This window comes from Hypanus sabinus, chromosome X1, assembly GCF_030144855.1.
Source record: "Hypanus sabinus isolate sHypSab1 chromosome X1, sHypSab1.hap1, whole genome shotgun sequence".
In the NCBI taxonomy this organism is placed as follows: Eukaryota; Metazoa; Chordata; class Chondrichthyes; order Myliobatiformes; family Dasyatidae; genus Hypanus; species Hypanus sabinus.
In genome coordinates, this window is record NC_082738.1 from 8,703,652 (window position 1) to 8,730,544 (window position 26,893).

A 26,893-nucleotide genomic window follows, 5' to 3' on the forward strand; every position below is an offset into this window, starting at 1 on the left:
TGATGGATAGTAGGTAAGTGAGAAATATTAATTATTGATGTAGTGGTGTGTAGCTCACAGGTGTGGAATATTTGTGGGATAGATATTGATGAATATTACATTATTAAGAGATGCAGACAGAAGTTGCAATACTTCTGGGACAAAGGTAGGTGAAGGTAGCTGGTAAATAGATGCAGTGGGTATTTTTATAGACAATAGGTGCAGAAGTAGACCATTTGGCCCTTCGAGCCAGCACCGCCATTCTGAGATCATGGCTGATCAACTACTATCAATACCCGGTTCCTGCCTTGTCCCCATATCCCTTGATTCTTGTGGGATACTGTCCAATAATATATTGGTGAAAGGTACAACAGAGTGATACATTAATGAACAGCACAGACATGATAATTTAGCGTTGAATATCATTAGCTGTGATATATTAGTGAGAGAAAAAGCCAACGAAATATAGTGAGGAGTGTAGATTAGTGAATGATAGCTTACTCTTTATGGGGATAGATGATGGATTAGTGTTGATTCAGAGGACTGATGTATCCTTACAAGATACCAGGCAAGTGCTTTATGATTATACATATAGGGGCATGAGAAATTCAAAGTTCAAAATAAAATATATTATCAAATTGCATTTATGTTACCATGTACAACCCAGAGATGCATTTTCCTAAAGGCATAATCAGCAAATCTATAGGATAGTAACTATAACAGGATCAATGAAAGATCAACCAGAATGCAGGCAACAAACTGTGCAAATTTAAATAGATAGCAATAAATAACAAGAACATGAGATAAAGTGTCCCTAAAGTAAGATGATTGGTTGTGGGAACATTTCAATGATGAGGCAAGTGAGTGTAGTTATCTATAACCATATAACAATTACAGCACGGAAACAGGCCATCTCGGCCCTTCTAGTCCATGCTGAACACATACTCTCACCTAATCCCACTGACCCGCACTCAGCCCATAATCCTTCATTCCTTTTCTGTCCATATACCTATCCAATTTTGCTTTAAATGACAATACCGAACCTGCCTCTACCACTTCTACTGGAAGCTCATTCCATACAGCTACCACTCTCTGAGTAAAGAAATTCCCCCTTATGTTACCCCTAAATTTTTGCCCCTTAACTCTCAACTCATGTCCTCTTGTTTGAATCTCTCCTACTCTCAATAGAAAAAGCCTATCCACGTCAACTCTATCTATCCCCCTCATAATTTTAAATACCTCTATCAAGTCCCCCCTCAACCTTCTATGCTCCAAAGAATAAAGACCTAACTTGTTCAATCTTTCCCTGTAACTTAGGTGCTGAAACCCAGGTAACATTCTAGTAAATCTTCTCTGTACTCTCTCTATTTTGTTGACATCTTTCCAATATCCCCTTTGTTCAAGAGCCTGATGGTAGAGGGGTAGTAACTGTTCTTGAACAGTTCGTGACAAGTATAGGCACATGTCATATTTTTGAGAAATAGAGACAGAACATTGAACAATACCGCAGTGATACAGGCCCAACCAGTCCACGCCAACCATGGTGTCAATCCAGTTAGTCCCAAATTCCTGTGTTTGGTCCATATCCCTTTAAGTGCTGCCCTTCCATGCACAGTCCCTATTCAAATGCTTCTTAAATAATAAATATTGAACCCGTCTCAACCATTTCCTTCAGACTTACCACTCTCCACTTGGAAAATTTGCCCATCAGGTCCTTATTAAATCTTGCCTCTCTCATCCTAAATTCATGCCCCCTAGTTTTGGTTGGCCCTACCCTGAGGCAAAGACTATTACCATATACCTTATCAATTCCTCTCATAATTATAAACTTTTCTATAAGGTCACCCCTCATTCTCCTATGTTCCAAGGAATAAAGACCCAGCCTGAACAACTTATTCCTATAGCACAGGTCTAGTCCTGCCAATATTCTCATAATTTTTTTTCTGAATTCTTTACCCTTTATCCACCTGTTTCCTACAACAGGGTGACCAAAACTGTATGCAGTTCTCACCAGTGACTTATGCAATTGCAACATAACGTCCCAACTCCTATACTCAGTGCCTTCACTTCAAAACTCTATAAAGGTCATCGAGCAAAGCCCAATGACTCCTCCGAATCGGACTCTGTCTATTTGAATGCAAGAGGATCCCCTCCCTCAGAGTTCCTTCCAGTAACTTCCCCACTACTGAAGTCAGGCTGACCTGCTTGTTCTTGCTACCCCAACAGAACAACATTAGCCACCTTCTAGGTCTTCTGGAGCTTCACCAGTGGAGCAACTACCTCCTGAAGGCCCTCTGCAATTTTCTCTCTAGCCTCCCAGGGAGTCTGAGGGTGCACCCGCTCAGGCCCTGGGGATTTATCCACTTTAATATTCCTCCTCCCTGGCAATATGAATGGCCTCCAAAATATCTGCACTTAGAACATAGAAAACCTACAGCACAATACAGGCCCTTTGGCCCACAAAGCTGTGTCAAACATATACTTATTTGTTTCCCTTTTGAGCCATGATTTTCTCCTCCGTAAACACCAAGGAGAAATGTTCACAAAAAATTCCACCCATCTCCAGCGGCTCAAGTCATAGGCAGCCCTGCTGATCTCTAAGGGGAACCAACTCTCTCCCTAGCCATCCTTTTACTCTTTATATAGCGAGAGAGCCTCTTGGGAGTTTCCTTAACCTTACCTGCCAGATCCATCTCACAACCTTACTTTGCCCTCCTGATTTCACAAGCTCCACCCACACAGGCCCTTAACACTCTGGATGGCCCAGTCAATAACAGGGATAGTTAAAATCTCCCACTGTACAACTCTGTTATTCTTACTACGAGCAACTTCCCTACACAACTGCTCCTCAACGTCCCACTGACTGCTGGAAGGGTCTATAATACAGGCCCAGTAGAGTGACTCTCCCCTTCTTGTTAGTAAGTTCTACCCATATAGCCTCTCTGGACAATCCCCTCATCAAAAAAAACACACTGCCTCCTCACTACCATGTACCTCGGTCACATCTATAGTATCTATATCGTGGAAATACGATAGCTGGCAACTTTTATAGGAAACATATAACGAGGAATGTAAATGGCAAAATATTAGTGAAAGCTATTGATGAATGCAGTATCAGTGTAACCTTTGGATGTGTCATAACAGTATGGTATAAATAAATAAATAATGTGTGTCAAATGAAAAGCAATAAACTGCAGATGCTGGAAGTCTGTAATTAAAGCAGAAATTGCAGGAAGCTTACAACAGATCAGACAACATCTATGGAAACTATCTGTGTATCAAAACAAACAGCATTGTCTCTGGATATAGAAGAAGATTTAGCTAAGGTAAGTGTCAGAGAATGAGAGTAGAAAAGAAGGAAATGGTAGGTAACTTAAATCTTTATGTCCAAGTACATTGCAAGTATCCCGACGATTGGCTGTGGTCTAGATTCTAACAGTATGAAAGAATCACTACCATGGCAGATGAGATATTCAAAAAGCCAACATGACCAAAGGCAGACAAGACCCAGATCCCAAAGGTTTCAAAGGAAATGGATGCCTAGATAGTGGAGCCATTAGTTGAAGTTAATCAAAGCTCACTGAGATCTGGGAAGGTGCCAGTGGATTGGAAAATGATTCCATGGTCCAGGACTGGAAGAAGACAAAAGGTAACTATAGACCTGTTAGGTTAATATCTGTTGAAATCCATAATCAAGGAAGAAATAGCTGTTAATTTTGCAAAGTCAGCAAGGTTATGATGAAAAGTAAGTCATGTTTGAAAAGTCTGCTAGTTCTTTGAGGAAGTGACAGAGTCTGGTGAGAGGATCCTGTACAGGCAGTCCTCAGTTCCTGAGAACTGTTCATACCCTGATTTTTCTGCAGATCAGCAGCAAACTATTTGAGTGAGGGTTGATGAACATTAACAAGAACATTTATTTATTGTGTTCCTCCTGTGTAGTTACAATGGTACAGAGTCAGAATGTCCCACATTCAGTGTCTAGATTTGGTGATCTTAAAATATCAGTGAATATTGATAAAACATTTATAACCATATAACAATCACAGCACGGAAACAGGCCATCTCGGCCCTCCTAGTCCGTGCCGAACCCTTAATCTCACCTAGTCCCACCTACCCGCACTCAGCCCATAACCTTCCACTCCTTTCCTGTCCATATACCTATCCAATTTTACCTTAAATGACAGAACTGAACTGGCCTCTACTACTTCTACAGGAAGCTCATTCCACACAGCTATCACTCTCTGAGTAAAGAAATACCCCCTTGTGTTTCCCTTAAACTTCTGCCCCCTAACTCTCAAATCATGTCCTCTTGTTTGAATAAAACAAATTTTATAAATCAAATAAAACATTTTACCAGTGTCAGAAGAAGATTGCTTTGTCAATTTCCAAAACAATTTTTTGAACCCGGAAGTTTTCTCTCCAGCACTCGTTATTTGAGCATGTACAGACTATTTTTTCTTGTCATTTTTCCCTAAACGATACAGTGTAACAACTATTTACATAGCATTTACATTGTATTAGGCATTATAAGTAATCCAGAAATGACATAAAAGTACAGGCAGTCCCCGGGTTATGAATGAGTTCAATTCCTGAGTCCGTCTTTAAGTTGGATTTGAAGTCGGAACAGGTACATCTGGTATTATTTAGTGTCAGTTAGTCAAACGTTTTTCTTAGTATATAGTACATATTTTACCTTTCTATGCATATAAAACATTTAAGAAACATATGTATTTCAATAATTAAACCACTGCATTGCTTAGAATTATCACTTTCATCGGGGCAGGGCCTTACACATCCTCCATTAAAATTGTTCTGATTGTTGACAGACTGTAGCCTAACGCTTTTCCAATGACCAATGGCGTTTCACCTCTTTCCAATCGCTTTATTACTTCCACCTTATTTTCAATTGTGATCGTAATTATTTTCATGAACTTCAGAAACACCGCAGATTCAGAGCTGCACCGCCAGGTCCTAATGTCCACCGCACTGAGAATGTTAAATAAAGTCCGGGATTCCGCGGGGTCCTAAAGACCACCACATCGAGTCAGGTTAAATAAGAGACTTCAGCATCTGCCAGTCCCCCGCGGATAAGGAGGGCGGACTGTACCTTCTAATCTTGGGTGTCCACAGTCTCATGCACTCACCATCTCAAACCTGACCCTGATCACTCCTGGAACATGACTCTGGCACCTCTGCCCAAACTACTCAGTTACTCTTGTTCCCAAACCGCCTCTCACTGATCACCCTTACCTCAAATCCCTGATCACCCATGACCCACTTCCCTGGTCACCTGTAGCCCGTCCTGCTTCCACCCCTCAACCCCTGAGCTTCTGGAACTCCAACCCACTTTCCTCTGGCCAACTGCTCCCAAGTCCAAGGACAGACCAAACACAAGCCCATGCACACCTACAAATCAAAGTTCAAAGTCAATTTATTATCAGAGTATGTACTGTAGATGCCACCATATACTACTTTGAGATTAGTTTTCTTACAGGCATTCACAGTAGAATCAATGAAAAGCCACACACAAAGACTGGCAATCAATGTGCAAAGGAAGACAAACTGTGCAAATAATAGCGCTGAGAACGTGAGTTGTGGAGTCCTTGAAAGTGAGTCTGTAGGCTGTGGAATCCCTTCAGAGATGAGGTGAATGAAGTTATCCACACTGGTTCAGGAGCCTGATGGCTGAGGGGTAATAACTGTTCCTGAACCTGGTGATGTAAGTCCTGAGGCTCCTGTACCTCCTTCCTGATGGCAGCAGCAAGAAGAGAGCATGTCCTGGATGGTTGGGGCCTTAATAATGGATGCTGCTTTCTTGTGGCAGTGCTCCATGTAGATGCTCAATGGTGGGTAGAGCTTCACCCATGATGGACTGGGCCATATCCACTATTTTTTGTAGGCTTTTCCATTCATGGGCATTGGTGCTTCCATACCAGGCTGTGATGCAGCCAGTCAATATACGATCCACAGTGCATCTATTGAAGTTTTAGATAATATGCTGAATCTGTGCAAACTTCTAAGGCAGTAAAGATATTGTCATGCCTTCTTTGTGATGGCACTCGCATACTAGCCCCAGGACAGATCCTCTGGAATTTAAAGTTATAACCCTCTCCACCTCCATTCCCTTAATGAGGACTGGCTCATGTACTTCTGGTTTCTTCTTCCTGTAGTCAATAATTCAGCTCTTTAGTTTTCTGACATTGAGTGAGTCTGTTGTCATCAACAACCAACTATCTCAACCCAATCATCCACCTTCTTCATCTAAGTGGCAATCAGGACAGCATCCATGCGCCACCAATCTACAGGCCATGATACACAGGGACTTGGGTTATTTATTTTTTGTAACTTTATGTTTTTTGCTATCATAGTTATATGTGCCGTGTGCTATGTGTGACTGTTGATTCTGTGTTTTGCCACTTAGCCCTAGAAGAACGTTGTTTTGTTTGGCTATGTTCATGTGTGGTTGAATGACAATTAAATTAAACTTGAACTTGAACTAAGTGTCTCTAATTTCTCCTTCAAAGCAGTAGTTCCTCACTAATTAGGCTTCCAACAACATCCCATTCTTCCTACTATCAATGCACTTAGACTTAACCAGCCGCATTGTCCCAGCAGGTGTCTGTCACTTGAAGTGAGGAATTGCATGACTTGGGGTTTCAGACTATTCTAACCTACTCTTCCTTCTCCCCACAGGAGCAATTGTGAAAGAACCAGAAGACACTGAAGGTACGGTGCAGTTTTACCTTCCTACAACCTGAGGAGATTGTATGTAGTGGCTCTGAACTTACTATCAGCAATGAGTATTGTTGTCTCTGTTTTTTGTTATACTCTTCGCTGTGATCAGAATTTCCCAGAGCAGCTTTCCTCCTTGGTAAAGTTAACAACACCAATATCCTGTGTCTTCTTAATTCGGCTCAAGCCCTCAGTTCAAGGCTTACATTCCCTGAAAGCAATGAAGCTTCGGATAGAGCAACGTTCTAAGCATTTTGTCGGGATGATGCTGCTGCTGGTGGCTTTCACTGCCAGTTGCACCTCTCCAGAGGCTCGTGTCCTTACACTGAAATTAATGAGGAGAAGCCAACTTATCTTCTGTTGATTCTCAGGTCAAATGTTCAAAATTGTAGTAGAAATGCTCTTTGATCTTTTTCCATTGTTTTGAGAGTCAGAAACCGATGATTATTATCCAGTGGTTCTGTGACAGAGTGAGCCCGAGGGTCATGAGACTTTTTTTTAAACACCAGGATTTACAAGATACCAGATTAATTGATTTGTGATGACCAAACCAATCCCTTAGAGACAAAATTCCTCCTCTGGTTTGCTCTATCAGCTGAAGGGTATTCACATTGGATCAGAGTGGCACGTCAGAGTTGAGGTGTCTGAATTCCTGGGCTGTGATCATGAGGCGAGATTCAGGTCTGTTGCTGTTGGGATCGTCCATGAGTGTTGTGATCTTTCAACTGCCCGAACTTCATTTTGAAGAGCAGGAGATGCATATGTATGAATTCTTCTGACAAGAAATTGCTAGTAGGCAGATGCCATGGGAGTATTCAAGACAGAGACAAACCAACTGACAAGAGTGATGAGGAATGTCTCTCCTCAGGATGAAAGTGATAGAGTTCTACATGCCCTCGAGCTTACTGAGGGGATTAGTTGGAAAGCCAATATGAGGAGCTTGGATTATTTGAGTCTAGTGGTGATAAAGGCATGAGAGAGGATTTTGGTAGCAAAACCTGAAGTAGAAGAGGAGGTATAGAGGAATATAGGGCCTGTGATAAAGATGATCGCACATGTGAAGAAAGGTGCTTGCCTTCATTAGCTGGACACAGTGTATAAAACCATGGAAGTCTAGGTATAGCATTGGTTCACAGCTGGAAATTTCTGCATACTGTAGAAGGATATAGATGCAATGGAGAAGAGCAGGGCTGGTAAGCAACTGCAGTGGAGTGTTTGAGTTATGAGGAGAGGCTAGATAGGTTTCATTTGTTTTCATTGAAGCAGTGGAGGCTGTTAGAGGACCAGATAGAGGTCAGCATTAAGAGAGGCATAGGTAGGCTGAATTGTAAGAAACTTTTGTCCATGGTGGAGTTGTCAAAGACTAGAACATTTAGGATAAGCAGTGAGAGGCTTAGAGATGTGAGGAAGATTTTCTCTCACCCAGAGGATGGTCAGAGACTGAAGCACACTGTTTGAGAAGGTGGTGGAGGCAGGTATTCTCACAATGATGAAGCATCTAGGCAAGTACTTGAATTGCCAAGAGGTAGGTGCATACAGTCCAAGTGCTCTAAATGGGATTAGTATAGATGGACATTTGATAGGCAGCATTGAGCTGAAGGGCTGAAGGGCTTGCTTCCATGCTGTCTGGCTCTCGGTGGAAGTGGTGGACTTGATATTCAAAAGGGTATGTGATATAAGTTCACCCAAAGCCTTTGGAGGTGTGACCAAGAAAGTTAGAAGGGGTTGTTAGTGAACAGACTTGCTGGCAAAGGATAGTCATGAAATAAAAAGATCAAGTGAGGCAACTTGCACATTGCAATAACAATCCAGAAACTATTCATTTCCATCTCACGTCAATGAAAAAAATTGTAAAAGTCTTATCTACTGTCTTCAGTGTAGGGAAAAGATACAAATATCTAGCACCTACCAAATCCTGGGTTCCTTAAATCAACTGAGTATTTTTGGAAGATAATCGTAGTACTGACCTGGGCCAAATTTGTTGTTGTTCCATTCTGCACCTTGTGGCACATTGGGTGGCAACCTTGCTGTTTTCTTCAGCATTTGTCTGTTTTACAAGGCCCAGTTGCTAACTCAACACTCAACCCAGTACCGATGGAAAATGTGCAAGGAACGGGCAGATTTGAACGCAAGACCACTTGCCTTGAAGTCCGGTGCTGATGCCACTACCCTACTGGCGAGCATTAGGATCAGATTTGTGTGCAGCAAAGTCCTGCAAGCAGAAGTGAGGAGAATGACTTGGTAGTTCTGCAATACACTCCTGTGAAACTTGAGTCTCTGCTGCCCAAGGTGTATACTCAGAATTGTGAATCTGGGATAGATGGTGTATCCATCAAGAAGATTGTGTTACTCATCGACTGCAGAATATTGAGTGCTGTACCTTCCATAATGAGAGTGAGTTAGGTGAACCCTGGATTTTTTCAACGTGTATTTTGTACTTTACGGTTATCTAATCAGCCAGCTGAGAAAGTGAACTGGATACACACAGAGCAGAGGTGACTTCAAGAGCTCCAGTTTTCCAGTTGTAGCTCTGCTCTCCTTGTATCTGGCCAGTCCCACCTGTGATTTTCCTTTTGTTCTACACCCTGCATCTTCTTAATTACATCACCCCTACGGGGGCACAGGCCACTGACAACAGCCCACCACTGGCCTCTGTCTTGGGCCAGTCTTTCAAATGTTCCCAGGTGCAGCTCATCTTCTTGGTGTAACCTTCTCTCCCAGGGATGAGGTCTCTAGAGTTCCTGTAGGCGTTTCTGTAGCTCTTTGGTCTTTACAATCCCATGTCCAACCCTCCTCCTTTTGTAACTGGTCTTGGGACTGTCCATGGCAGAGTTTATACCCTGCTTTTAAGCTGTTAATTCTAACTTGGTCTGGTTCTGGACAAAAGGTCATCAACCTGAAACATTAGCTAACAGTCTCAGTATTTCCCAGCTCTTGCTGTCCCGTTTCTGGGGTTTGTCCATCCTTCACATAGTATTGGCTAGATAATGTCAATCACGATTAAGGTCAATGGAACAGACCAGAGAACAACATGCAGCCACTGCCAGGTTGTTCACAATCAAAGGTGAATTCATTCCCTGATGCTTCGTTGACTTTGAATGACTCTGTATAAACGGAGCCGTTTTTATTTCTTCCCAGATTCTTCAAGCAACAAGTGGGTGCGTTTCAAGGATGCTGAGTACAAGTTCTTTGAACATCGCTCCACCTGGCCACAGGCCCGTCGGATCTGCACCTGGTTCCGAGCGGAACTGGCATCCATTCACAGCCAACAGGAGCTGACCTTCCTGGAACAGAGTCTTCAGGAGGTAGGAATCTGGAGTCATAACTGGGACTAGATGGCAGATAGTTTCCTGGGTAGACTGCATTAAGGTCAGGATAGTTAGTTTCGGAAAGTAAGGCACTGGAGGCTACTGGGAATCATTCAACTAATTTAAATGTTCATGTGAATGCATACAGCCTGCTTGTAGATCTTCTAATAAGATTATTTTTGCTGTTCAGCAGCTTGTGATGGTCTGTCCGTTTACTTATTTATTTAATTTATTTAGAGAAACGGTGCAGAACTACCCTTCTGATATTTTGAGCTGCACTGTCCAGCAACCCCTATTTAACCCTAGTCTAATCACGGGACAATTTTCAACGACCAATTAACCTACTAACCGATAGTTCTTTGGACCGTGGGACAAAATCAGAGCACCCGGAGGAAAAAAAAACATGCATTCCACAGGGAGAACAAAAAAAAGAAATAATAATAATAATAAATAAATTAGCAATAAATGTGAGTCAGTAGCTCTACCAGATGGTCTCCAGGCATGAGATGCAAAAAATTCCACCTGCCCAGGTAGTTTTGATCAAACCAGCACTCATCCCTCCAGGCAAAGCATTTGACAGGTTGACACCCATTCTGCCACCTTATCCATTCACTCTGTTTGCTGCCCACTATGGTTGTAACATGTTTGTCTACAGGATGAACTTACCAACTAACACAGAATCCAGAATTGGAATCTTATCATCATTTGCTTCCTTATCATGAAGTCAACAATTAGCAGCACTCTGCTAAATAGTGAGAAGTCCCTTCCACAAAGGGTCATTAGCATTGAGCAATTATTGGCCTCACCAGTGAACATAAGTAATTAAGTAAAGCATACCTTCAGGAATAACGGATACAATTCGTATTTCTCCAGCTCTCTCGAGTTCAGGACCAGCTTTGGTGGATTGGCCTCCACACCTACGAGAACGATGGACGATTCAGGTTGGTGGTGTTTGGTCTCCTGCAACAAGTGATCCTTTCAATAGTCATGTTACACAGAGTGGTGGATGCCTGGAATGTGCTGCCAGGGCTGGTGGTGGAGACAATGATAGAGCAGGAGTTTCCAACCTTTTTTATGGCATGGATCCCTACCATTAACCAAGTGATCCGTGGACCCCAGGGATAAGGGGCTGTTAGGTAGGCATGTGAATGTGCAGCAAATGAAAGGATATGGACATTGTTCAGGCAGAAGTGATTAGTTTAGTTGGGAATTTGATTACTACAACACCTTGGGCTGTAGGGCCTGTTCCTGTGCTGTACTGCTCTGTTCTATGCCATATTTTGCCATCTCTTGACATATCATCCATTATTAAAGACCTCCAGCACCCAGGGCATGCCCTTTTCTCATTGTTACCATCAGGAAGGAGGTACAAAAGCCTGAAGACACACACTCAGCAATTCAGGAACAGCTTCTTCCCCTCTGCCATCTGATTCCTGAATGGACATTGAAGCTTTGGACATTACCTCACTTTTTTAATATATAGTATTTCTATTTTTGCACATTTTTAAATCTATTCAATATACATAATTGATTTACTTGTTTATTTATTATAATGTTTTATTTATTATTTTTTTTCTCTCTCTGCTAGATTATGTATTGCATTGAACTGCTGCTGCTAAGTTAACAAATTTCACACCACATGCCGGTGATAATAAACCTGATTCTGATTCTGATCCTGATCCTGATCCTGTCCACGGAGCTCTTTAAAGCCATCCTTCTTTTGTACATTAATGTCTCACTTTTTCCGACAATCCTCAACCAACTGGTTTTCCTGTATGGATATCGGGATACAGAAACAGAGCCTGCCACTGCCCTGCTTCCTCTCATTTGTTCAGTGTATTCTCTCCCTCGGGAGCTTTCCTAGTTTACTCTTAAGTACATCAATGCAATTTGCTTCCACAGCTCCCTGTGGTGACAAGTTCAGTTACACCCTTCACTCCAACTACAGGATTAATGACCAATTTTTCACCTCCCCCACTGTCCCAGCACCCCACACTTCCTGTTAGTTATATGGCACAGAAGCAGACCCTTCAGCCCAACTGGTCCATGCTAAACAAGATTCCCAACTTAGCTAGTCCCATTTGCAAATTAGCAAATTTTCCTTTCCTATCCAAGTAGATTTTAAATCTTGTTAATGTACCTGCCTCAACCACTAACTCTGGCAGCTCATTCTATATACTGACCATTCTTGGGGTATACCAGTTGCCTCTCAGGTTCCTTTTAAATCTCTTCCCTCTCCCCTTTCACCCTAAACTTGTGCCCTCTAGTTCTTGATTCCCCAACCCTGGGAAAAAATCTGTGCATATTTACCCTATCTGTGCCCCTCATAATTTTACACACCTTTATAACCTTACCCCTCATTCTCCTACACTCCTTTTAGGAACTAAACACGAGATTTTGCAGATGTTGGAATTTTGAGCAACGCACACAAAATGCTGAAGGAACGTAGCAGGTTGGGCAGCATCTACAGAAGGGAATAAACAGTCAAATTTTGGGTTGAGACTCTAATGAAGGTCTATTTATAACCAACCACAGATGCTGCCTGACTTGCTGAGTTCCTCCAGCATTTCGTGTGAGTTGCTCCTGTAAGGATCTTGTTGTACAGGAGCCTGTGGTAAGTCACTAACACCCATAGTCCTCTATGTCTGCATCCCCACACTTCCTGTTGGGTATCATTCCACCACAAGCAAACTTTTTTGATGTCAGGGGCAGGAGGCATTGCACCCAACCCCAAATTGCATTTACAAGAATGGTCATGTTCTAAGTAAAAAAAAATAGCCATTGCCCCCCCCCCCCCAATCAGTGTAGTAAAAGATTGGCATTCTTGATTTCAGGTGGTCTGATGGCTCACTGCTGAACTTCGTATCCTGGGCCTCTGGGAGGCCAAGACCAATTTCGAGAGATAGAAAATGTGTTTACATGTCGCCCGTTAAAGGTAAGAGAGGCTGTGAATGAGTAAGCTTTATACTGGTCAGATATTTCAACTATAAATGTTTATTGCTTTGTTTCATCCTGCCCTGCAGCATAAAAGCAGGTAAATGAAGACTTGTAATGTTGGAAACACAGTACCCAATCAATGCTCTGAGAAACAACAATGTGATAATGACTAGCGAATCTTCATACAAGTATAAATATTAGAATACCAAAGTTTTTCACCAAAATGGTGCTGTGAAATCTTTAGCGTCTGCATCAGAGCAAACAGCTCATTACCGATGAGTACGCATAATGAGAAAAACTTGTATTCATTTGTAATGAACCATCAGAGCAAAATAATGGAGATGAGAAGTGGTCGGACATGAGTTTGATGGGGCAGGGGAAGGCAGAAATGATTGAAGGAGAGCTTGGTGTCATTGAGGCGTGTAACTCATTGAGCGCGGGTGCAAAGGGATAAATATTATTGCCAAATGAGCTGCTTTTGACAGCATGGAAACTGGAGACAACAATTGGTTTCATAACTTAATGCCCTTTTAATGGCAAAAGTGTGGGTGTTGCAAATAGACAACACTGCTGGCCAACAGTGTGTTTGTCCATCCCATGTTGTGTTTTTTCTATCATTTAGTAGATAACAAAGTGTTTCTTTCTTACAGTAAGGAGTTGTTTAATGTGTCAAAGTAAACACCTTTGATCACAAGTCCACGAATATATTGTAGGCATTGCGGGACAGGGAATCTGTGGATTCTGTGGGGTTTTTTCCCTGAGAAAACAGTTGTAGCTGTGTGGAAGAATGCTTCATCTTGAGATCTGACCAAGACCTCGCTTGGCTGGCGGTGAGAAGTGCTTCCATCTCCCCCAGTCAGAGCTTTCCTCTACAGCCAACAACCCCCATGTACACTGCCCTTGGGATGGGGAAGAAAATCTCAGAGTGTAGATTTGGTGAGAGAGTGTGGAGACCGATACAAGGGTCATATCGCAGCATGTGGACAGGTCCCAGCAACACACACCGAGACAGACGTCAAATGCTGCTGGAAGGTCATTAACTTGGTGAAGAAGACCCTTTAGTCTGCCTGAATCTTGTTGGTCTCCCAGCAGCTGTGTAACAGAGGACTGTCTAATCTATGAACTGTTCCCAGGGACACACACTGAGAAGGCCATTAACTTGGTGAAGAAGACCCTCAATCTTGTTGGTCTCCCAGCAGCTGTGTAACAGAGGACTCTCTAATCTATAACTGTTCCCAGGGACACACACTGAGAAGGTCATTAACTTGGTGAAGAAGACCCTCAATCTTGTTGGTCTTCCAGCAGCTGTGTAACAGAGGACTCTCTAATCTATGAACTGTTCCCAGGGACACACACTGAGAAGGTCATTAACTTGGTGAAGAAGACCCTTTGGTCTGCCTGAATCTTGTTGGTCTCCCAGCAGCTGTGTAACAGAGGACTCTCTAATCTATGAACTGTTCCCAGGGACACACACTGAGAAGGTCATTAACTTGGTGAAGAAGACCCTCAATCTTGTTGGTCTTCCAGCAGCTGTGTAACAGAGGACTCTCTAATCTATGAACTGTTCCCAGGGACACACACTGAGAAGGTCATTAACTTGGTGAAGAAGACCCTTTGGTCTGCCTGAATCTTGTTGGTCTCCCAGCAGCTGTGTAACAGAGGACTCTCTAATCTATGAACTGTTCCCAGGGACACACACTGAGAAGGTCATTAACTTGGTGAAGAAGACCCTCAATCTTGTTGGTCTTCCAGCAGCTGTGTAACAGAGGACTCTCTAATCTATGAACTGTTCCCAGGGACACACACTGAGAAGGTCATTAACTTGGTGAAGAAGACCCTTTGGTCTGCCTGAATCTTGTTGGTCTCCCAGCAGCTGTGTAACAGAGGACTCTAATCTATGAACTGTTCCCAGGGACACACACTGAGAAGGTCATTAACTTGGTGAAGAAGACCCTCAATCTTGTTGGTCTCCCAGCAGCTGTGTAACAGAGGACTCGCTAATCTATGAACTGTTCCCAGGGACACACACTGAGAAGGTCATTAACTTGGTGAAGAAGACCCTTTGGTCTGCCTGAATCTTGTTGGTCTCCCAGCACAGGAGAGATGTCTGTGAGGGAATGCTGCAGAGTGGCACGGTCCAGGCTGCTGAGGGACACACTGAAGCTGAGGCGCTGTGGGGAAGGGCCACGGTCTGGGCTCCTCCCGTTACCTTACCTGGAGGGGCAGAGTTGGGTAGAGAAGGCCCTTGAACAGAGGAAGGGTATTTTACGCCAGGGAGCCATGGGAGGGGCAATGGTTTGTGTGTGTATTTTCTTCTCTGTAAAATTTACACTACTGAATGTACCAACCACAGATAATTTTTGTGCACTATTTCTTCCTTTGTATATACTTTGTTCATGAATAAAGTATATTTTTGAAATTAAGAGTTGCTATGAGTATGATGAAACACACCAATTGTGTTGTATTTCCTGTATATAATTTTGTGAATAAGATCTATTTTAAAAATAAGTGAACTATGCTTGTACATTGAAATTTTTAAACAGGAAAGAATTTGCTAAATAAGACCATAAGAGCATAATATATAGGAGCAGAATTAAGCCATTCAGCCCATCAAGTCTGCTCCACTATTTCATCATGGCTGATCCAGTTTTCCTCTCGGTCCCAATCTTCTGCCTTCTCCCCGTATCCCTTCATGCCCTGACCAATCAAAAATATGTCAACTTCTGCCTTAAATGTGCATTAAGACTTGGCCTCCATAGCTTCCTGTGGCAAAGAATTCCACAGATTGACCACTCTCTGTCTAAAGAAATTCTTCCTCATCTCTGTACGAAAAGGATGCCCCTCCATTCTGAAGCTGTGTTCTCTGGTCTCAGACTTCCCCAGCACAGGAAGCATCCTCTCCACATCCACTCTATCAAGGCCTTTCACCATCGATAGGTTTCAATGAAGTCACCCCTTATTCTTCCAAATTCCAGTGAATACAGGTGCAGAGCCATCAGACTCTCTTCATATGACAAGTCATTCAATCCTGGAATAATTTTTGTGAGCCTTCTTTGAACCCTCTCCAGTTTCAGCACATACTTTCTAAGATAAGGGGCCCAAAAAAAAGTGAGGTCTCACCAGTGCTTTATAAAGTCTAACATTACTTGCTTTTTTATTCTAGTCCTCTTGAAATGAAATGCTAACATTGGATTTGCCTTTCTCACCACAGACTCAACCTTAAAATTAACCTTTAGAGAATCCTTTGCAAGGACTCCCAAGTCCCCTTTTCACCTCAGTTTTTTGTATTTTCTCTGCATTTAGAAAATAGTCAACCCTTTCATTTCTTCTACCAAAGTGCATGACCATACACTTCCCGATACTACATTCCATCTGCCATTTCTTTGCCCATTCTCCAAATCTAAGTCCTTCCGTAGCCTCTCTACTTCCTCAAAACTACCTGCCCCTCCACTTATCTTCATATCATCAGCAAACTTTGCAACAAAGCCATCAATTTCATCATCCAAATCATTAACATATAATGCAAAAAGAATTGGTCCCAACACAGACCCCTATGGAATACCATTAGTCACTGACAACCAGCCAGAAAAGGTTCCTTTCATTCCCACTCTTTGCCTCCTGCCAATCAGTCACTGCTTTATCCATGCTAGGATCTTTCCTGTAATACCATGGGCTTGTAACTTGTTAAGCAGCCTCATGTGTGGCACCTTGTCAAAGACCTTCTGAAAATTCAAATTCAGCACAACATCAACCAAACAATAGAAAGGGTGCAGAGGAGATTTACAAGGATGTTGCCTGGATTGGGGAGCATGCCTTATGAAAACAGGTTGAGTGAACTTGGCCTTTTCTCTTTGGAGTGGCAGAGGATTAGAGGTGTATAAGATGATGAGAGGCATTGATCTTGTGGATAGTCAGAGGCTTTTTCCCAGGGCACAGGGCACACTTGACCTTTTTTCCTTGGAGTGACAGAGGATGAGAGGTGTATAAGATGATGAGAAACATTGATCATATAGATAGAGGCTTTTTCCCAGGGCTAAAATGGCTAGAATGAGAGGGCACAATTTTAAGATGCTTGGAAGTAGGTACAGAAGAGATGTCACGGTTAAGTTTTTTAGGCAGAGAATGATGAGTGTGTGGAATGGGCTGCTGGTGACGGTGGTGGAGGTGGATACAATAGGGTCTTTTAAGAGACTCCTGGATCGGTACGTGGAGCTTAGAAAAATAGAGGGCTATGGGTAACCCTAGGTAATTTCTAAAGTAAGTACACGCTTGGCACAGTGTTGTGGGCCGATTGGCCTGTATTCTGATGTTGGTTTTCTATGTTTCTAAGAGCGAGATATACCAGCTAGTGGAGTGATGTCACAGCAACAACCTAGCATTCGACATCAATAAAACAAAAGAACTGATTGGGGACTTCAGGAAGGGTAAGACGAAGGAACACATTCCAATCCTCATAGACGGATCAGAAGTGGAGAGAGTGAGCAGCTTCAAGTTCCTGAGTGTCAAGAATTCAACCTGGTCCCAACATATCGATACAGTTATAAAGAAAGCAAGACAGCAGCTACACTTCATTAGGAGTTTGAAGAGATTTGGCATGTCAAAAATACACTCAAAACTTATTTTGCTGTACCGTGGAGAGCATTCTGACAGGCTGAATCACTGTCTGGTATGGGGTGGGGGGGGGGGGGGGGCCTCCTGCACAGGACCGAAAAAAGCTGCGGAGCTCCATCATGGGTACTAGCCTATAGTATCCAGGACATCTTCAAAGAGCGATGCCTCAGAAAGGTGGCGTCCATTATTAAGGACACGCATCACCCAGGACATACCCTTTTCTCACTGTTACCATCAGGAAGGAGGTACAGAAGCCTGAAGGCGCACACTCAGTGATTCAGGAACAGATTCTTCCCCTCTGCCATCCAATTCCCAAGTGGACATTGAATCTTTGAACACTACCTCACTACTTTTTTAATTTCTATTTTTGTATTTATTTAATTGAACTATGTTAGATATTTACTGTAATTTACAGTTTTTTCCTTTCCTATTATTATGTATTACATTGTATTGCTGCAAAGTTAACATATTTCAGGACATGTGCTGGTAATATTAAAGCTGATTCTGTCACACTTGTTCTCCTCATCTGCTCCTCTCTTACACACATTTGTGTTGTCATTACAGGAGTGTGGGGTGACCAGAGGTGTCTGAATGATCTGCAGTACATATGTAAACGGACAAACACCTCAGTAATAAAGCCTCCTGTCCTGCCACTACCCTCTGTGCAATATGGGGGTTGCCCAAAGGGATGGATTCCATTTGTAAATAAGGTATAGTCCAGGACTTTGTTTTGTTTAGGCTGTGTTCAATGTACTTGCCAGCATATCATTCTGTAACAGATCTCATTCTCATTAGGGATTGGTCCAATCTCTGCGCCATTAGTCAATGTGTGACAGAGTCCTGAACATTAATCAGGTTTTGAATGGATGAATGAATTAGTCCAGATGCTCAGTCTTGCTGGTATTGAACAGAGGACGGCAGACCTGACCCAGGGGCCCAAATTCGCTTGTACATTCAAGTATAAAGTAATTTAAATTCAAGCAAAGTAGTGATAGTAGTGAAACTTGACATTAAGAATGTTGGAAAAAGTTAGTACCTGTGGAGAGAGAAAAACTGTTGACATTTCAGAACTGAAAATATCTCAGTGTCTCATACAGAGGAAGGTAGCTGTTCGTCCCACAGCATCATTGCAAGGTTTCCACGGGGCAGTATCCTTGAACCAGCCATCTTCAGCTTCAATATCCTCCTTCTTCTGCAAATTCAGAAGCCTGAATGTTTCCTGATGATTGCGCAGTTTTTAGTTCCAACTGCAAATCCTCAGAAAATAAAACAGGATTCTACTGCATGCAGCAAAACCTAGGCAATATTTAGAGCTGTAACACACACCCCACAAATGTGCCAGGCCGTCTCCAATGAGAAAGTCTAAAACCCTGCCTTTAACATGCAGTGCCATGAATCTCACCAACATCCTGGGGTTGCCAGTCACTTGAAACTCCACATAAACACCATGCCCATAAGGGCAGGTCCGGTAGATGATGGGATTCTCTCCTGGATGAGTGCAGTTCCAGCAAGTCTCATGAAGCTCAACACCATCCAGGATAAAGTAATCCACAGGATAAGTACCTATCCACCACCACATATATTTATTCCCTCCACCAGTGGCAGCAGTATGTACCACCTGCAAAATGTGCCATAGTTACTCACTTTGGCTACTTTGACAGCACCTACCAATCTATTCCCTTTACCACCAAGAAAGTCAAGGACAACAGACACCTTCAGGTTACTCTCTGTTGGATTAGACTCTTTAATTGTTATTTTCTTTTCATCCTAACTGTTAATTGCTTGCTTGTGTTCTATATAATTATTTATATACATGTAACTGTTTAGTATATTTCCTAGTGGCCACAGTATATATTTGCAGTTGTTCAGTGTGTCACCTAGTGCTTGCAGTTCTTTGCAAGCTCTGGAAGCTTCTCTTGGTATTGCATTATTTGAATAGGGGCCATCTCATTGGCTGACTCTTATCTCCGAATTTGAATGGTATGTTTCTTATCTATGAGGTATAAAAAGAGCTGACCATGCTGCTCTGCCATCTTTTCTCCTTCTCTCTCTTCCCCTACTAGACCTCTGCTTCTGCAGCTCCATATTTCCAATTCTCTTTGTTCTACTAATGCTTAATAAAATGATCATGAAGCAACAAGTTTTATGCCTCTTTCTTGACTTCCGAAAGAACCTTGGATTAAAAACATCAGAATCCAACAATTTGGCGTAGTCGGCAGGATGGTTGTGAAGATTTAAGGACTTGGAAGAATCCCAGATGAAGTGGAAAATTCCAGCGCCTAAAGAAAGGAGGTAAGAGCTTCTCCTAATCCCAAATTGTCTGAGAGAAAACCTAGTTCTGGCTTCAATGCGGATGGAAGTAGGAGTGAGGAACTACTACGTTACTATTTTGAGAAAACAGATCTGTAAAAATTAAATACGTGCAAGCGGTGGAGCGCAAAATACGTGCAAGCCAGTGGAGCGCAAACTACCTGCAAGCAGTGGAGCGCGGAAAAAGATTAAATACATGCAAGTGTTGGAGCGCGAAATACGTGCAAGCGGTGGAGTGCGAAACTAATGAAGTACGTACAAGTGGTGGAGCGCAAAATAAATGCAAGCCAGTGGAGCGCAGAAAAAAATCAAATATGCACAAGCAGTGGAGTGTGTGAGAAAACTGTGGTTACATTTCAACCTATTAAAATTTCACTTGGAATCTATTAATACATCGAGATTGCAGTCAAAGTAACAAAAAGTAAGTACAATTAATGGCCAAATTTGTGAAACCTGCTACAAGCTCTTACCTGAATAAAACAGCTCAATTTGATAAAATTAATGAAAAATCCAGATTAAAAATGCCAACAAAGTTTTTTATGAACGAGGAGGTATGTGATATGATCCAGAAATTGCCTGAGGGAAAGGAAAAGCCTGAGCTAAAGATAAGAAGACGAGGTTGGCTTGATCGAGTGTGTGAGCAAATAAAAAAAGTCAATGGGGCAAGTAAAGACATTTACTAATTGATTGGGAAAGAAATGTGACAAACTACAAAAACAGCATAATATAGACAGTAAAAAGTCCTGAAGAGCAAATCTCTGCATTAACTGAACAAGTGAAAGAACAACATGATAATCAAATTGACATGCAGTGTGTGGAGCTCCAAAGCAGATTGAACCAATTTCAACAAGTGGAGCAGGGACCTCAAGTGGGCAGTCCTGCTGATGATGTTTCTGGTGATGTTGCCAGTGATGATACTACTGACGCTCCTTGTTGCTCCTTGCTGCATCAGACAGTTCTCTGAGACGGTGACATCATCCGAATTCTGAAGAATTACAGCCTACATCGGACAGTCCTCAGAGACAGCAACACCATCTGAACTCCGAGGAACTACAGGATGGACGTGACTTTGATTCTACAGCAGCTTCTAGTGACTCAAGTGAGGATGACAGTGATGAAATAATAAGATTGGCAGCAATGTCAAGCCTTCCTCCAATAAAGGCCAAGGGAGTGAAGACATGCAGGACGGAAGATGACACCTATGAAAGGAGACTGACAGTGTATTATTAGGCTGCTGATCAATGTATTGGTGAGCTAACCCCAATAGTGCCAGATCCATCAGCTATTGCTCAACTGTTCAGCAATCTGCTGAAGGACATAAAGTGCTCAGACAACCCTGTGACCCTTAATGAAGAACTGAAAATGTTTCAAACTTTAAAGGTGACATTTGTGTACTGCACCTGCATTAAGAATCCCTTAAACAGGTAAACCATTTACCCAGTATGTCAATGAGAAACACAATGGCAGTCTTAACTCAAGAATATGGAGACCAACACCATCCTGTTGGGTATTACTCTGCTAAATTGGATTAGGTACAATTAGTATGGGGTCTGTATTTACAAGCAGTGTAGGCAACCTACCTGGCAGTTATGGCTGTTTCTAGCATTGTGTTTGATCAAATATTAGCTGTTCCATATCCACACTCAGTACACACTTTACTAACTATGATTAGGGTCTCCCAATTAACAGCTGCTCGGTGGTCCAAGTCGTCTGCTGTTCTTGAGGCACCTAATGTCATCATTCAACAAGCGTGTCCGGTGAATACAGCTACACTGATACCATCGGACATGAAAGACTGTGGTGACCATGAATGTGCAAGGACAATAACATGCCATGAAGATGCAAATTATTACAAAGAAATGTCCTTATCGAACCCGGATCTGATTCTTTACACTGTTGGCTCCTCAACAATTGAGAGAAGAATTTGACTGGCTGGATGGGCAGTTGTCTCTGAAGCTGGAATGCTGGCATCAGGAAACAAGGCTTCTGGCACCTCTGTGCAAGAGGCAGAACTAAAAGCTTTGATTGAAGCCTGTAAATTGGCAGAAGGAAGATCAACAAATATCTACACTGATTCTTGATATGCTTCTGGAGTTGTTCATGATTTTGGAAACTTTTGGATAAAAAGAGGATTTCTTATGGCTGTTGGAACCCCAATCAAGAATGGCCAACTTGTACAAGAACGTATAGATGTCATACAACTGCTATCTAAAGTTGTTGTATTAAAATGTAGAATTCTCCCAAAATGTCTACAATGGAAAGCCATGGAAATACATACATGGATGAAATTGCAAAATGCAGAACATGGCAAGAGCTAAAAGAAATATAGCAATACCAAGAACAAATACAGTGAACCTGACAAATGGAATTATGGAAATGAAATTGAATTCTGTATCATAGATGAGCATGCAAGATATTCGAGAGATGCAAGTTCAATGCTCTAATGAGAAAAGTAGTTCTGGATAGAAAATGGTGGGAAATTAAACAGTGGTGGAGTATGAAGATATTGCACTAGTCATAGACGAGTAGCTCCAATTATGGTGCTTCCTTATCTGGCACAGCAGATACACTCCCCAGGACACATTGGAGTGGAAAAGACAATCGACAGATTCTTCCAGTGATGGTGAAATCCAAAGTTCGTAATCCAAAGCTGGTAATAGCGGACAAGTTTTCAAGATGGGTGGAAGATGTTCCGGCGAATAAAGCTACTGCCACACACACAGCAAAAACTCTGTTTAAGAACTATATTCCTAGATGGTGATTGCCATGTCACATCAACTCTGACCAAGGAACATGTTTCACATTTATTTATTTACTTATTGTGATTCAGCATGAACAGGCTCTTCTGGCCCTTTGAGCCTCACTACCCAGCAGTCCCCTAATTTAATCGTAGCCTAGTCATGGGACAATTTACAATGGCAATTAACGTGCCAACTGGTACATCTTTAGACTGTGAGTGGCATCCGGAGAAAACCTAGGTGGACATCTGGATAATATACAAACTCCTTACAGGCAGCGGCGGTAATTGAAACCAGGTTGACTGTACTGTAAAGCGTTGTGCTAACCACCATGCTACCATGCCACCCTTGGAGAGTTTGTCAAGAATTCTGTCGACTGACAAACATTGAATGACCTTTTCATTGTCCACATCACCCAGTCATCAGGATAAGTCGAACAAGTAAATAGGATTATCAAATGACTGACTAAGTATCATGAGGAAGGCATATCATGGCCTATGGCTCTTCCTATGAAGCATCAAAGCAACCCCAAACAAGAAAACTAAGCTGTCCATTTGCGGTAGTAACATGGTGTCCTACGTCACCGACGGGAGCTCTCAGTTTCCAAGAGGCTGATATACACATTATAGCCGACAGTTCAGTTAACTATGGTGTGAAACTAACCCAAGCTGTACAGTCTGCTTTTCAACAGATTTTTGCCGCTTGGAGTATTCCAAGAGGAGGGTGACAAGCCCTGATTCCTGGTGAGTGCATCCTGATTAAGAAATCACATAAGGAAGCTCAATGGGAAGATCCTTATCAAGTGCCTTTAATAACTGACTCGGCGGTGAAGGTAGAAGCTAAAAGTACGTGGATGCACGCCAGCCACCACAAGAGAGCTGAAGTGGTACCTGATGAGGACAACAAGCACTGTGGTTAAAGTGCTAATAACCTTTGACCCAGTGCTTATGCTGCTGGGCTACAGTGAGCAAATCACTAACCAGCCAGAAGACTTCATAAAGAGTTGACTACTGGACTTTTTGAAGTTTATTCTGATATTAGTTGTTATTATATTTTTGCCAATTCTCCCTACTTACAATGAGTGCTAATAGTCAAACTAATATGCTTTATCATAATTTGCATCTTTTTTTACTTGTCTGAGGGTGATCATTAATTAAGTAATTCAAACTCACTGATCTGTCTAACAATGACATGATCCTATAAATACTTTGAAGAATATATAACCTTTGATATTTTCATTACCTAAGTAATTTTTGACTATTTTATACTTAACATAGATAGCACAAGTTTTTTGCCTCTTAATTTTCAGATGTAATGATTTTAAATGTGTGATTTAGAATCAAAAGGGACAGGGTTGTTGGATTAGACTATTTAATTGTTTTATTGCTTCTTAACAATTAATTGCTTGTATTTTATATAACTACTTCCATACACATAACTGTTTAGTGCAGTTTGTTTCCTAGAGGTCACAGTACATTTATGCATTTGTTCTGTGCTTACAATACAAGTTTTGGAAGCTTCTCTTGCTATTGTATTATTTGAATGTGGGCTATCTGATTGGTTGAATCTTATCTACGAATTTAAATGGACTGTTTCTTATAAAAAGAATTGACCATGCTGCTCTGCCATCTACGCTCCTTCTCTCTCTTCCCTTACCAGACCTCTGCTTCTGCAGCTCTACATTTCCAATTCTCTTTCGTGCTTAATAAAATTATCATGAAGCAACAAGTTTTATGCCTCTTTCTTGATTTCCGAAAGAACTTGGACTGGAAACATCAGAATCCAACACCTCCATTTCCCAAAGCATCCAGACTTCAAAATATAATACCAATTCTCTATCATTGCTCAATTTAAATTCTAAAGCTCGCCAGGTAACTGCACTGTGGGAGTGCCTTTACCAGATGGATCAGAACAGGGATGTAACCAGGATTGTAATGGACTTTATTAAGACAGCTGTAGATGAATGTGTCTCCACTAAATTGTTCAGAGTCTTCCCAATCAGAAGCCATAGATGAAACATGAGATCCGAAATTTGCTGAGGGCCAGATCAAAGGCATTCAAGTCTAGAGGCCAAAATTGCTACAAGAGGTGCAGGTTTGATCTCTGGAAAACCATCTCACAGGCAAAGTGGAGATTCTGGACCCAATGAGGGATGCTCGTCAGCTGTGGCAGGGTTTGAATGGTATAACCTCCTACTAAATTAAATCAAGCGATATGGGGGACTGTAGGCCTTCACTTCCAGATGAGCTCAGTGGTTTCTATGTTCGCTTTGAGCATCAGAATATGGAGGAGCCATTGCGAACCCCCACATTTCCTGATGGTCCTTTGATCTCAGTATCTGAAGCTGATGTGTGGGCTGGCTTCTGAAGGGTGAATCCAAGGAAAACATTCAGCCCGGATGGGGTACCTGGCCATGTACTAAAGACCCATGCTGACCATCTGACTGGTGTGTTTACAGAGAACTTTAACCTCTCACTTGGGCAGCATGTGGTACCCAGCTGCTTCAAGTAGGCTCCAATTATACTGGTGCCCAGGAAGAGCATGGTGATATGCCTCGATGACTATCGCCCAGTTGCACTTACATCCACAGCGTTGAAATGCTTCAGGATGTTGGTGATAAAACCTATCAACTCCTGCCCAAGAGGCAAACTTGGATCCACTCCAATTTGCCTCCCAGAGCAACAGGTCCACAGTAGATGCCATCTAATTAGTTCTTCACACAACCCTGGAACATCTGGGCAGCAAAGAAGCATACATCAGGATGCTCTTTATTGATTACAGCTCAGCATTTAATACCATCATCAATAAACTAATCAATAAGCTTTGACCTCAGTACCTCCTTGTGCAATTGGACCCTGGATTTCCTCACTTGTAGACCTCAGTCAGTTTGGATTGGCAACAACATCTCCTCCACAATCTCCAACAGTACTGGTGCATCACATTGGCTGTGTGCTTACCACCTGCTCTACTTGCTTTACACCTTTGACTGTGTGGCTAAGCACAGCTCAATGCCATATTCAGGTTTGCTGCTGACACCACTGTTGTGGGTTGTATCAAAGGCAGTGTGGGATCAGCAAAAAGGAGGGAGAATAAAAATCTGCCATAACAACAATTCTCACTCAATGTCAACAAGACCAAGGAACTGATTGTAGTCTTCAGGGGAGGGAAACCAGAGGTCCATGAGCTAGTCCTCATTGGACTGGGTGTTACTGTTTCAGAGAACCCATCCTGGACCCAGCATGTGAATGTAATTACAAAGAAATCACGACAGTAGTGGAGAGTGTGCTGACTGGCTGCATCATGGTCTGATATGGGAACACCAATGCCTTTAAATGAAAAATCCTACAAAAGGTAGTGGATTCAGCCCAGTACATCACGGTTAAACCCCCCCCCCCCCCAACCATTGAGAACATCTACATGAAATGCTGTTATAGGAAAGCAGCATCCATCATCAAAGATCCTCACCACCCAGGCCATGGTCTTTTCTCACTGCTGCCATCAGGTAGAAGGTACAGGAACCTCAGGACTCACACCACCAGTTTCAAGAACAGTTCCCTCTCAACCATCAGATTCTTGACCAAAGGGGATAACTACACTCACTTGCCCATCCATTGAGATGTTCCCACAACCAATGATCTCACTTTTAGTCTCTGTCTTGTTATTTTGTGTTCTGGTTATTTATCACTATCTATTTTATTTGCATTTGCACAGTTTGTTGTCTTCTGCACTCTACTTGATCTTTCATTGATCCTGTTATAGTTACTATTCTATAGATTTGCTGAGTATGCCCAAAGGAAAATGAATCTCAGGGTTGTATGTGGTGACAAATGTAGTCTGATAATAAAATTTACTTTGAACTTTGATTCAAGGTAGAAGGTCAGTTATGATCTGAATGAATGGCAGAGCAGCTCAAAGCCCCAGGTGTACTGCTCCTGCTCCTGCTTGTTATGTCCTGTTAACCACTGGAAATCAAACAGGTTCACCTGCTGATAGGATCTACCTTGACTGTCACAACTTCTTTTTTTATGCCCAATAGTTTTATAAAAGCATTCAAAGAAAAAATGTTAAGTGAGTTTTTTTTTTCATGCCCTGGTAATGTTTTTTTTTTGCAGCAGAGTCTTGTAGATCAATATCAATTCTTAGAGGGTAACAAACTGTACATTCCCCTGGAGAGTTGGCAACCCTTTCCCAACCTGATGACCCATTTGGTTCAGTTGGGATTGCAGGAATTATTTTTACTTTAGCATTTTAGGAGTGTAAAAGTTGACCTAACAGCTC

At 42.2% G+C, this 26,893-nt stretch overlaps 1 protein-coding gene across 4 annotated transcripts in view; it reads left to right on the forward strand.

Moving 5' to 3' along the window:
• Positions 1 to 26,893, forward strand: part of mrc2 (mannose receptor, C type 2) — a 230,419-nt gene that overhangs the window by 159,147 nt on the left and 44,379 nt on the right. For all 4 annotated transcript variants that reach the window (XM_059955742.1, XM_059955739.1, XM_059955740.1 and 1 more), the window contains exons 16-20: positions 6,673 to 6,705; positions 9,850 to 10,016; positions 10,893 to 10,960; positions 12,854 to 12,954; positions 18,132 to 18,277. In XM_059955742.1, the coding sequence (XP_059811725.1) occupies positions 6,673 to 6,705; positions 9,850 to 10,016; positions 10,893 to 10,960; positions 12,854 to 12,954; positions 18,132 to 18,277 (515 nt within the window). The remainder of the gene's footprint in view (positions 1 to 6,672; positions 6,706 to 9,849; positions 10,017 to 10,892; positions 10,961 to 12,853; positions 12,955 to 18,131; positions 18,278 to 26,893) is intronic.